At 42.0% G+C, this 12,861-nt stretch overlaps 1 protein-coding gene across 1 annotated transcript; it reads right to left on the bottom strand.

The window, feature by feature from the left end:
• Positions 1-8,550: 8,550 nt before the first annotated feature.
• LOC116253426 (protein NRT1/ PTR FAMILY 6.3-like) lies at positions 8,551-12,076 on the bottom strand. Its single transcript, XM_031628233.2, has 4 exons — positions 11,824-12,076; positions 11,184-11,401; positions 10,147-10,718; positions 8,551-9,652 (listed from the first exon to the last, which is right to left on the bottom strand). The coding sequence occupies exons 1-4, from the start codon at positions 11,945-11,947 to the stop codon at positions 8,785-8,787; spliced, it is 1,782 nt and encodes a 593-aa protein (XP_031484093.1). The 5' UTR covers positions 11,948-12,076; the 3' UTR covers positions 8,551-8,784.
• Positions 12,077-12,861: the final 785 nt, after the last annotated feature.

Below are 12,861 nucleotides of genomic sequence, written 5' to 3'. Positions count from 1 at the left end.
GTGCTCTACTCAGCTGATCATGGCCAATTTATTACAATAGGTGGAGCTCACAAATTTACCCATGTTGAACCGCACAAATATATATATTTATTAACCAACCTTTGGTGATACTTGATATGCTAAAATGGAGCTCCATATTGTACCGTTCATCACTTCAAGAGAGTTGTACTTATCTTTGCCTGTATCTATGTTTGAAGCACTTGTAACCTTAAGATCAGTTACCTGTGAAACCCAAGCTAGGAGAAATTAGGCGCTGCCGCGCTGCTGCTAAGTAACCAGTAGATGGCTCGGGTTGGCCCATCAGCAGTTAGCCTGGTGTAGCTCATCCAAAGATGTGGTGCGGCGAGTCTGGCGTTGTTGATGCTGTCTCGACATGATCAAAACTGTGTACAAATGCAGACTAATAATTCAGGACTGTGGATCTATTCCAACCGCCCGGAATCGGTGGTTTCTTTCGTTATAATTCCAAGGAGAAAAAAAAAACCATATCCGTTTCAAAGGCCATGTGACTTCCTTCTTTCCGCGCCATCTCTTGAGACCTGAAATGAATAAATTCGTATTGGTGCATGCATGGACCAACGTAGCTAGTGCTGCGTGTTTATGGATTTGCCTTAAGCTCCTTTGAGGGCCCTGTTAGGAATGAGGCCGTCTCTCTTTTCCACCCACGTCAACACCAAGTGAAGAAATGAAGAAGAAGAAAAGACACAAGGATTATTTATGTGGTTTGGAAAGAAAGTCTCCTAAGTCTACAGTCGCATAGAGGGTTTTGTTTTTTTTTCATTATCTGTGGAAGACCAAGAGTACAAGAAAAAAATAACTGCCCGGCCCTGCTAAACATGGGGATTAGGGCAAAAAATGAGAAATATAAAAACGTATAAATGCCTTTATGACAAGACCCTGCCCGGGCCTGAGATTCATGATCACTTGGTGGCGTCTGATTCTCATGGTATTGCATGAATTTGTCCATAAAACACAGCATTTTATTCCCTTTACATCCATATCTGCAGCTCAAAAAGAGCACTTCATTAATACAAAAGAGAAGCCTAGATTGATTTGTTTGAAAGAACGACATAAAGCCACTGACAGGAAGGGCGAATGTAGTCACTAACGTTTTAGAATCTGGCAGACCGAGAGATGTGAAGAATAATGATAAGATATGGTTCGGCTTTGAACATTGACCAAGCAATGAAAATGATGAAAAGTGTAAATTTCAATGAAAGTTGTGCTCGAGAAAATCATCAGAGATAAAGTGATATGACTGCATAATAGCGAAAAAGTTGCTCTTCAAAGGAATATAAAAGATTTCTGCAGATTGATCTGACTGCATCCTTAGCAAAATCGCCTGAGGGCGCAGCAGGTTGGCCGCGGAAGGTGACACGCTCTGATTTTGATTGGTGGAACAGCGTGTTCAGTTTCACCAATTCGGTGGAACCGTTGGAAAAGATGATCCACAACAGCAGATCAGGACTGTTCCCTGAGTTCCTAAAGCATCAAGAACAGAGATCATGTGCTTGGGAACACCTGCTTTCCCCCTCATCAGACAAGCTCTTAATGTCGAATATACAGCACCCGCAGAGGCATGCGACCGCCACTCAAGAGGTAATGATGTCATTTCATCAAACGACTGTTTTATCTGAAAACTTTGAATTCAAGCAACAAATTGAATGCAAGATGAACTCGTCAATGTTAGTAATTCAGACACGAATTTAGAAGATCCATTTTTCTCTAAAGCTAAAAGTATATTTACTTGCAAATGTTCATATAAATCGCCTGATATTATTTTGCATGTGCTATATAAACAGAAGCATGTGAAAAAATGTACATGTAACCACGCTGGTTTATGTTCAAGAATTTTGAAACTGGAAGTCTGGAAACTCAAGGACAAATGTGATTTTTCTTTTTCGCAAATGGAAGGCTACCATGTATAACATCAGGTCTCCTGCCCTATGCATGCAAAAAAAAAAAAGTATTCGTCACGAATGGCAGATGGGTCAGTGGGCAAGATTTGTTTGAGTACTAGCTCGATTTAAGACTGGTTCTACCTTATAAAGAAAGCGAAATTCAAAGCATGAACTGATTCTGGTGCCCTTTCCAACTTTTCATCTGAGTTCCAAACGAAACTGGAACTTAGTTGGATCCAACTTCGAGTATCCTTCCATCTGTTGTGTCTGGCTATGGTTTAGCCCCAGGGAAATTTATCCGAGACAGAGGCTGAAATTCACTCTGGTTAAGTAACACTTCATTAATACGGAGCTGGAAAATCCTTTTGACTGATTCGAACCCATTCCTTACCTTCCCAAGAGACTGCTTCTAAAACTGTAGCCTACAGTCAACAAGAAGCTTTTGTCAAAAAATCCTGGAACCTACGCTTTTGATTGCACCACAAAGCTTTCGCAAAGTGACCGCTTTTTCTTCACTTCCCTAAGATTTGGGAGAAAGTTTCGCCTTCTGAAAGGTAAAACTTTTGCCTTAACGGTGCTCCACAAACCATGTTGACAATACTAAAAATTTGTGATGTTTGGCGAATATCTATAGGCTGTTCTGACCAATTCATTAATTTCTGTTCCCTTTTTAGACTGTTCATCAGCAAATTTGGCTTCAATGACCAACTTAAGGATCAAATAAGAGAAAATAATTTATGAACGGATCTAGATTAAGAAGAAATGCGGCAATATCCCGTAACTTCGGAAGAAGGCTGCTTCCCCTTCTTGTGGCGGGCGAAAGAGCCGTCTGAGACTGTCAATTGGCCTCAAGCAGTCCCATCCGTGTTTCCATCTCTATTATAAGGAAGTTTATACATCTTGAGTGCAAAGGTGATGAAGAGAATCCCCATACAAGAAGAAACACAAAAAATACAAAAAGGTGATGAAGAGGATATATGATTCAAAATGAGGGAATCGTTTCCAATCCAAGAGCGTGTCACTAGACCCAGTTTCGTGAAAGGAACACGGCTAGGCTAATCTGCCACATGAAGGTGAACTGTGGCACATGATGCATGGTCATACATCATACATGTGGAGGTTGAGGTTGGTGATTGGCACATATGAGGGGCCCTTTTAGTTGTCCACTGTAAGCCACGTGTCCACAGCTTGTTCCGCGATGCGAAACTGCTAACTTTGAAATTTGAATTTCGCGGCCGACTAAAAATGGAAAGGACATGCAGGAAGAGATGAGAATTCGCTGTGCAGAGTTAGTTATATACGCTGCCCGATGTCTGAATTTCCATGCGTCATTTTGGTAATGATAAAAGATGTGCAATGATTAATACAATACAAAAAGGTTTTCTTTAATGACAAAAAAAAAAACCATAAACAAAAGATTTGAAAATTGGATAAACATAAAATTTATGAGTATATGCATATAGTTATAACTAATATGTCCTTCTAAGTGATAAAAAAAAACATATTCGTTTTTTTGTCCAGCTCATACCATTATCTCATAAATTTTTTTATTATTTCATAAACACTATTTTATACCTATGTTTAGCGTTATCTCATTATCTCATAAATCTTTTGTTATCTCATGCACATGATCTCATATTTATCTAAAGAATTATTTCCTACATCTGTTATATGTATTTGTTACCTCATATCTAAGCATCATCTCATACCTATTTCTTATCACATACACTTTTTATCTCATGCACATACATGTGCAATGTTTGAACATGAAAATAAATATGTAGATTTATACTAAGGTTCACATCTAACATACACTGGTTTTATATACATGGCGGCATCATACAAAACTTGGTCTCTTCTCTATGGGGATGTGGATTGACCTGACAAGAGTGTTTCGGTCGGGACATTGTATTCCACTATTCCATGTGAAATTTGCAATTTATCCTTGCATAAACGTTGTATTTCACATAAGAAGCAAATACAAAGATTGCATTAACCATCGCAAATCCCAAGATAATTGAGAAGAAGTACTGGCCAGACTTTCAACCCCCCAGGCTCCTTCCATGCTACAGACCCACCCACAGGCCACAGTCATGCTTATCTTGGTGCAGTCATGGCTTTCACTCTAGAATTTTACACATTCTATGAACCAAGTGTTGGGTAACAAATGTGGGCCCTAGATGTAACTTAGATCCAAACCCAAATTAATGCAGAGAAAAACCGACATAATTTCGACGTCTAGAATAATTCTTAACAATAAACTTGACAAAGTATACTTAATAGGATGTTAATAACAACACCAATAAAGTTCACAAAATAAACTTAACCAAGCAACAACAACGTAACATGTGCATCAACACTTAAACCAACATCAACAACACTTAAACCATGAACATTCACCTCACTAGCTGATGTAATGAGCTACCTTACTTACAAAACAAGACACACCTTGCTGACCAAATGAGCAATAACTTTATCACCTAGGGCTAGGCCCCGGGCCCGATGGGCCTGCCCAGGTTAGCCCAGCCCGGTCCGTTAAGAATTAAAAGATATATATTTTTTAATTTTTTATTTTAATAATATATATTTATTATTAACAAATATATTTTACATTTAAAAAATTATTTTATAATTTAAAAAACATTATTTTATTATAATCGTGCCAAGTTGGGTAAAGCCTGGCCTGATGGGCCATTCCAGACCCGATTTTACCGAACCGAGTGGGTTCGACCCGGCCCGATGCCCACCTCTACTATCACCCAACCCAAGCAGCTCACCACTCAACACACTCTTCTTTTTACACACTCCTCACCATACCCATGATTATGGATGAAAAAGTCGGTCGATGATGCTCTCACCTATTTCTATACTTTTTATTTATTTATTTATTATTATTTTTTTTACTTTTCTTTAATTATGCAATCTTTAATCATTGCATAAGCAATGCCTTACAAAAGAAGAAGAGGCATGTTCTTGCAAGTTGCTTGGCAAAAAATTAATATGTTTTTGACAGTTGGGGATATCATTTTTACAAGTCTCAATGGAAGGGTTTTTCCACAATGTCGGAGGGGAATCTGGGTCGAGCATCTGAGCATGCCGAGAGATATGTGGGCATTTGCCCACACAGTCTCATCTCTAAACGAGCTCGGTCCAAGTCCTTTTGGGCTCGACTGGCTGGCCGATCTATGCCGGGCGGGGTTCGGACTGGCCTGGCGCGGGCTGAAGTCGGCCCCTGTGCACCTTCATTGGCGTGGTTCGCCTTTGTCCCACACGCCATCATTAGCACTGAACTGGCTCACGACGCCATCTGAAGCCATTCCAAGGCTGTCACACGGCATTGTTTGTCACACAAGATGGTGCTTGCAATTACTGACGATTATGATTGGTGGTGACGTATTTTATTGTGCATCAGAACACATACAGAAGAGGATGTACACGACTACAATTCACCCTCTAAATTGTGTTCCGTAAAGGGTATTAGTTGCTTCTGTAATTGGATCCGTCAAAAGGAAACGAAAAAGCATGCTTTCATGGATCAAGCAACTCTGAAATGAAGGTGGTTGTTTACGTCATCAGCTCAGTTCCGGAGCCATTGGTCTTCTTCCGCCACAAAGCAGAAACGTTAGGGAGACTTTTTTACTGCACAGATTGACAGTGGTTTGATTTGCGTTAAACAACTCCAAAACAGAGTGCATTATTGGAGAGAATGCAGAGATGTCAAAGCCTAATGATTTTGATTGGGACGTCCAAGAAATGGGAACTGTGCTGATAAGGGACATGTTGGAAGCATCAAGGGAAGAAGTTGAATGGTGCTGAGTTGAGACGAGTGGATGGTGCTAGATCGTTGCCACTGTACGTGGACTCCTAATTAGGAACTCAATCCGGTTCTCCGGCGACTGGTCAATTTTAGGAGCTTCGATCCAAATTGAGTGCAGGAAGACAAGCCATCTGACTGGCCTCCTTTGGCAGCTGTATATAATGCAATGGACTTCATAGATGAAACTGTTATCCGAAAAGAATCTGCCTAACCCCCAGCTTGATTATCAGAAGGAAATTTGAGAAAAAGGTATACTTGTTTGTCGGTTCGTCAAGCAAGATTTTGTGTGACTATAACGCAAAATGGATACATACGTTGAAAACTTGAAATCGAGTCCCGAAGATGTCCAATTTCTTCCTATCGACATCGAGTTCTTGCTTTTTCTTCCTCTCATAATGCTCATCTTTCATAGAAAATTTTCCATGTTCAACAATTTTCTTCCTTTTCTCAAATACACAAAATTTTGGATGCGACGTACCAGTTTGCCAAACGGCGTTATTTTAGAGGAGCCCTAAATCTCTGCCACCCTTTTTTATTTTTTCTATAAGCGGCCGGTCACCGTTGTTATCTATGAACATCAATGATATTGCGTGTGTTTTTTCCTGTTGGCCCTGCTTTTGAGCGTTTTGCCTTTATGGGTCATTGAGATTTTGATGAACGGTGAATGATTTGATGATATTTTTTATGTTCCCCATTGTTGGTGTGCTGAATCTCGGTAACCTTTTGCTGCATGCTTGTAACCATGCACCTGAGTTTGGATCTTTTGATCTTCCTCAGTGTCCTGTTACTTTCTAATGTTTCTTGAGTTCTGTTTTTCTTTTGACTGTCATACCAGATTTCGGTAAATCGGGACAAAAATTTACTAAGAATTTAATGTCACAATTAGCAGTGCTGCAGTGGAAGAATTACTGGTTCATCAAAATCCTCTATCCTCTTTTTTTTTTTTTTTTTTTTTTGCTTTTTTGGGTGATCCCTGACGTTTTTCTCATCCAGAACAGTGCGTCAATGGCGGACGAAAGAGACGGGACGTGCCCTTTACTTGTTGCCTGTGGCTGTCATGTTCATGTGAAGCTCGACTAAGGCATGGCCATGAGGCTATCTCCATCAGCCGGGCTGTATATGGGTTGGACTTGCTCATGTCGGTCTGGACCTGGAACTCACTTGGGTCTGACATGAAGTTCATATCGTATTCTGAGGCTCGCCCATTGCAAAAATGCGATAATTTTGCAGTGAAAAATGAACTGAAAATTATTCAGAAGTTAATTACTACTAAATTTAACATGTTCATCATGCCGCCACCGTAAAAAATCGACCAAAACAATAGCTTAACAAATTGGTATTTGTAGGTCACTTCTATACGAGGTTTATATAAAATTTTACTCAATCCCATCAAAAATTCTTTGATCTTGCTGGGAACCAAATGCTGATCAACGCTCAAAACCTGTGCAAAAACTTAAGGCAATCAATTTAGAGTTGTCCCTTTTTTCGGCCCGCCCTGGTAGGATCTTTAGGATGACTTCAAGCAACAATTACATTTTGGTGTAAGAAATAAAGACAACATGTAAGATTTGTTAAGAAGTACAATCCTCATAAACTGTAACAATCCGACCCACTTTTTTGGGCTTGGGCCTTTGATCCAGCGGATCCCAACCTGTTCCCTAGCAGTTTCGGTTTCAACGTTAAAAAGGTTAGAAACCAGGACAATTATCTCATTAACAACCCTCTTTATAAACTCTTGAAGATTTCTTACAATTACCATTGTAACAACCCGACCTACTCTTCTGGGATTGGGCCCCTAGTCCAGCGGATCCCAACCCGCCCCCTAATAGTTTCGACTCCAATCTTAAAATGACTACAATAACAATTATCTCATTAACAACCCATTTTATAAATCCTTAAAAATTTTTCACAATCTTCAATACAAAACTAAACATTAGGAGCATTACAGAAACGGTTCATTATATCTGTCATCTATCATGTCGTAATTTGTCAAGCGGACTGGACGGATTCCACTTTCCAGCAATGGTTATGGCACTCGTCCAAGGATGCAAGGGTTACATACATCCAATTGAAATAAGTTGAAGATGCCATCAGCCATGTAAATGTCCTGGTACTGTGTGTATGAAGAGAGGGAAGAAAATCATTTAATATAGTAGATGAACAGTTTGTTCATGTGCTGCAATCGCCACAATTTCTGTGGCATCATCCATGTATATCAGCTCCCTAAGTAGCACTCCACGTGTCGTGTCTTACAGTCGTCAGTAGGTGCCTTTTCTAACGGCTGAACATTTCAGTAAGGAAGTCAAGAGTTCAATAATTGGAGTGCCTCTCAGAGTTTTTAGAGGTCTTCTTATATTGGCTTAGGTTCCTCATTAAAAAGGAAAAATGGAATGCTTTTTGCATAATAATGATCACGTCAGTCAAGAGTCAAGTGGGGAGAAAGTTGGACGCTTTTATAATGGTAGGACAAAGGGTCCTGTGAGGAGCATGTCTAAAGTCATGGTTGGAAAGAATTTTTCTTTCTCCATCGAGACATTCTTTTCATTGTTCCCTTGGTGATTTTTATGGGTTTGAATGTTTCATTACTTGCGGGCTCTTGTACTCAATCCTACTTTCTGTGTAACTCGTCCTTTATTATTTATTATTCTACTAGCTCTCCGGACGAGAGACCTGACAACGGTGTCCATAACATCAGAAAGATTGCCTTTAAATCGGAGTGGGCAGGCCATGCATGGTTCATATGCATCCCCTCACTCACTCACTCCCTCTCCCTCTCTCGATTAAAAACTGAAAAAAGTCGTTCTTGTAAATGCCACAAAACTTTCATCAAAATAATATCCAACATTCCATATGGTACTGTATATATCTGACTGAAGCAGAAAAGGTCAAACTATTGGAAAATACGCTTCCATAAACTACTGCAACATATGGTGTTGGGCTGTTTGGGACACAAAGACTATATCTCGCGACTCCACTCAGCCTACTCAACCCAATAGACTATAACTTCTTGTTTCAAAAGAGTCGCGTATGTACATAGCTATAGTGCTTTTATTCTGTTCCCTAACTTCATGCCTGGCAGCACGCTTCTAATTCTTTGGCATCCTCGTCCTCAAGATTGGCAGTCGAGACCCTCTGCTCCTTGTAAACGTACCACTTTGCACAGAAGAGGTAGAAGGCCAAGTTCAGGACACTAAGGCCAGCGAGCAACCAGTAGAAGTCATGGAGCCTCCCCTTGTTCAGGTTGTCCGATATCCACCCACTGGCACCATCTCCTGTTGTCAACTTATCAACGATGGCGACCAGGGCTGAGCTGAAGAAAAAGCCAAGGGACAGGGTGCTAAGGAACATCCCTGTGCTTATGGTCTTCATCCCCGCAGGGCACTCCCTTAGGAAAAAATCAAGCTGCCCTATGTAAGTAAAGGCCTCCCCTGCACCCACAAGGAAAAACTGAGGCACAAGCCAGAACACACTTAGAGGCACTGCTCCCTTGGGGTCACGGCTGGCATGGGCCACCTTGAGCCTTTTTATCTCGGTGAGAGCTGCAGCTATCATGGCTAAGATGGATAAAACTAGGCCAACTGCAATTCTTTGGAGAGTAGTGATTCCCTCGCGACGGCCTGTGAACTTCCGGGCTACCGGAACGATCATCCGGTCGTAGACGGGAACTGTTAGGAGTATGCTTCCGACGAAGAAGACGGTCAAGGATGCCGCAGGGATTTGGAAGGATTTCCCTATGTGTCGGTCCATGGTTGTTGCTTGCTGCACTGAGAAGGTTGTCATTTGCGCGTAGACTGTCCAAAACATTATGGTCGTGGCCCATACGGGCATCATGCTGATTACCATCTTCACCTCTTCAACTTGAGTTAATGTAGCTACATTCCAGAGTCTGTTCTTCTCTATGTCATCTTCAACGATTGCTGCCTTGTCAAGAAACCTGCGTTGTAAGGAAGACATAATAGAAGTTTAGAAGTTTAATTTCATGTCCATTTTGTTACCTACCCATATTTAGTACATAAGCAAGCTTACTCTGTCGTTGTTACACGGCTCTTTTCATGGGGTATTCAGGTTAGATGTGACATACTGAACTACATAATGACATTGGTTGAATAGACCATGTGCCCACTATCCTTGTAGTTACAACCATATTCACGAATTCCTACTCTCCAAGGAAAAAGCAGTGTTATCTTCTAGGGTGGAAGGGCTGGGGAACTAAAGGTGAGATACTTTATCGCATCCCATAATATGAAGTTGGTGGAATCTAGAACTGTGCAGTGACACCATGTGACTATCACAGTTATCAAATCCTCCGCCTACCATTTTTGGTGATCAATAAAGGGGTTCCCCAGTTTGTGGATTATATTTTACAGACAGAACCACGTGAAATTGTTAACAGCGTCATAATTATAAGTGAGAATGAACGCCTGATACCTGAACTGTTTGGTATGTGCCAGAATGGTGATGGTCCTTTTTCTGGAATCGTCATTAACAGAGGCAAATTCACCCTGGTAAAGAAGAGAGGGGTCTGATGGCAGATCTCTCTGCCTGTTTCTCCACGCGGCGAAGATGACTCTAGCAACCTGAGTTATGGGACTCCCTGCTAGCTTCTTGAAGCGGTATCGTCTGGTTCCGCTTGCAAAGAAAAGCAGTGCAATGAGGATGGCACAGGCGCAGATGCCATAGCCCCATTTCCTGCCAATGTTGTCTTGTATGTACACGAGTATGGTGACAGCGGCTAGAGAACCGATGCTGATGAAGAAGAAGAACCAACTGAAGAAGGAGATCATCTTGGCCTTCTCGCGCGGCGAGGACTCGTCGAATTGATCGGAGCCGAAGCCGGAGACGCTAGATTTGAGACCTCCGGTGCCCAAGGCAGTGAGGTAAAGGGCAAGGTATAGAACAGAGAGCTGGGTGCTGCTTGCCTGCACGCATGAACCATCTGGGGAGCAAGGTGGCGGCCTCAAGCTCGGAACGATGGTGGACACTGTTAGAATGGTGACTCCCTGCACGGAGGAGAGAAGATATATCAAGCTTGATGTATGGAACAACAGAAAAGAGAAGAGAGGAAATAAAGAAGAGAATCAGCAGTCAAGACGAGTGCCTTCGAGAAGGTATTGAATGGATGAGGTATTTTTTCTTTTATAAAAGTTACGAACATATCCTGAAAAAGTAAAATATAAGAAGCAGCATGTGTGCAAAATAAAGTAGCTGGATAGAATAACTGTATTTATAATTAAATGTCCCACTTTTGGGGAAGCTCATGAATTGGATTTACTGAGTTCTTATGTGAAATTGCACTGGGAAACACCATTAGAGACTCATAAGTACGCACTGAGAGAACACATGTTGACTTCAGAAGAAATCACCATGAAATTAAGTTGGTCGCCCCCCCGGTTGCTAAGTTCGTCCCCCGGAGATGTAAAGGAATTAAGGAAGAAAAAAAATGGAGAAGGGAGCAAACTACTTACCGTGGCTTGAATGGTGGTGAAGATGGCAATGGTGAGGTATCTGCCTAAGAAGGTGTCGGCAACGAAACCGCCAAATAGGCAGAGCATGAAGGACGTGCCCATGAAGTTGGTCACGATGTTGGCCGACTGTGCAGTGCCGAGATGCATGATGCCAACCAGGTAGGTCACCAGGTTTACCGCAATCCCAAGCGTCGTTAGCCTCTCAGTAAGCTCCACACCTGTAAAATCACAACCACCACCGCCCCAATCTTAGTAAATCATCCGTCTCTCGTTCACGCAGGAAAGGTAAAAGTATGCAAAGAAAGTCGCTCATGTCACGTTGAGAAAAATAGAGCCGACTTAAATGAAAAAAAAAAGAAGAAAAGGTGACAAGCTGTAACCGGCGTTGCAAAAAATCGAGAAAGATTTTAAAAGCAAGTAAGAAAAGGAGAGAAAACGAACGCAACGAATAGGATACAGAGTTACGTAACTACAAAAAAAAAACCCTTGGTATACTTTTACCTAGAAAGAGAGAAGGAGAGGGAGAGAGTGAAAGAAAGAAGTAAAAGTGAAGAAAAAACTAAGAACATAAGCGGGAGAGGGATAATCCCTTAACCCTCCACATGAGAGAGAAAGAGAGAGAGAGAGGTAAGATGCATACCTAAGATCGAGGCAGCACTGATCCACCCTCCAGTCCTGGAAGCATTAGCAGCGTCGCCTCTGTAATCCCATGCTTCATTCACTACACCATTGTTCTCATCACCAGTACGATGATCTGGTGCCATTTTTTCTTTTTTCTCCCCGGATTAGTGAGAGAAAGATGAAGACGCAGGAGTTTTAATGTCCGTCCGGACCCGGAAGCAGGGGACGATGAAAGAGAGTTGGGTAGGGCAGTGGCGGAGATCAAGAGGGGTTGTCCTCCCCCTTATATAGAGCCCCAGGCCGTCGTTGTCAAACCCCCTCTCGCCCTATTATAATATTTCATAAAACCCCAAAAGCAGGTGAAGTGATACGCCGTATCATCGCCTCCGATCACTGCTCTTCCCTGCCTTCTCCTTCAACCCCACCCACCAATAACCCCACAAAAGAGAAACAGAAAGGAAGGTCTCATCTCCCAATCACACCTCATCAGAGAGGAATAAATGATATTTTCCCCTTACGTTCATCAGAGTTATAAATTTACCAACGGTCATTTGAACATGTGTGCTCCCACTCGCCCTGATTCCTGCCGAAAATAAACCGGACAGAGCAGCCCACGTTTATTTTTTTCTTTTCTAATCTGATTTTTTTCTTTTCTAAATCTTTTATTTAGCCTTCTGAGACGCTCGTAACGCCGGAGAGGCGGCCACCAAGACGGAGAGACGCTTTTCAAGTTTGATGCGATCCTTCCCGTCCGACGACGCCATATGACAAAAAGCCTGTGCTACCAATTTCGGCCTCCCGTGCGTAGCCTCGCCTGCCACGCTGCCCTTTTGTCTTTCCTGAGAAAGTGAGAAGCAAACAGTGGTCAAATACCCAGCACCCGGGGACCACAAACTAAATGAAAAACGTGGAACTCGCAGCATCGACATCACCAGTTTTTGGTGCTACCGCATTCCTTTCTTCCGGGTAGTTTGGCTGATCTCCACTGCCCGGAAAAAAAAAACAAAAGAAAAAGGAAAGGAGGATGTCGAATCCTGGTCCCTTCCCCAATCAGTCT

This window comes from Nymphaea colorata, chromosome 4 (genome assembly GCF_008831285.2).
Source record: "Nymphaea colorata isolate Beijing-Zhang1983 chromosome 4, ASM883128v2, whole genome shotgun sequence".
Classification (NCBI taxonomy): domain Eukaryota; kingdom Viridiplantae; phylum Streptophyta; class Magnoliopsida; order Nymphaeales; family Nymphaeaceae; genus Nymphaea; species Nymphaea colorata.
This window is presented reverse-complemented; position numbering and strand designations above follow the sequence as displayed.

Coding starts and splice junctions, on each gene's coding strand:
- LOC116253426 (XM_031628233.2), bottom strand. CDS start 11,947: ATGGCACCAGATCATCGTACTGGTGATGAGAACAATGGTGTAGTGAAT. Junction 10,719..11,183: donor TCACCACCATTCAAGCCACG/GTAAGTAGTTTG, acceptor TCCTCCGTGCAG/GGAGTCACCATTCTAACAGT. Junction 9,653..10,146: donor GCACATACCAAACAGTTCAG/GTATCAGGCGTT, acceptor CTTACAACGCAG/GTTTCTTGACAAGGCAGCAA.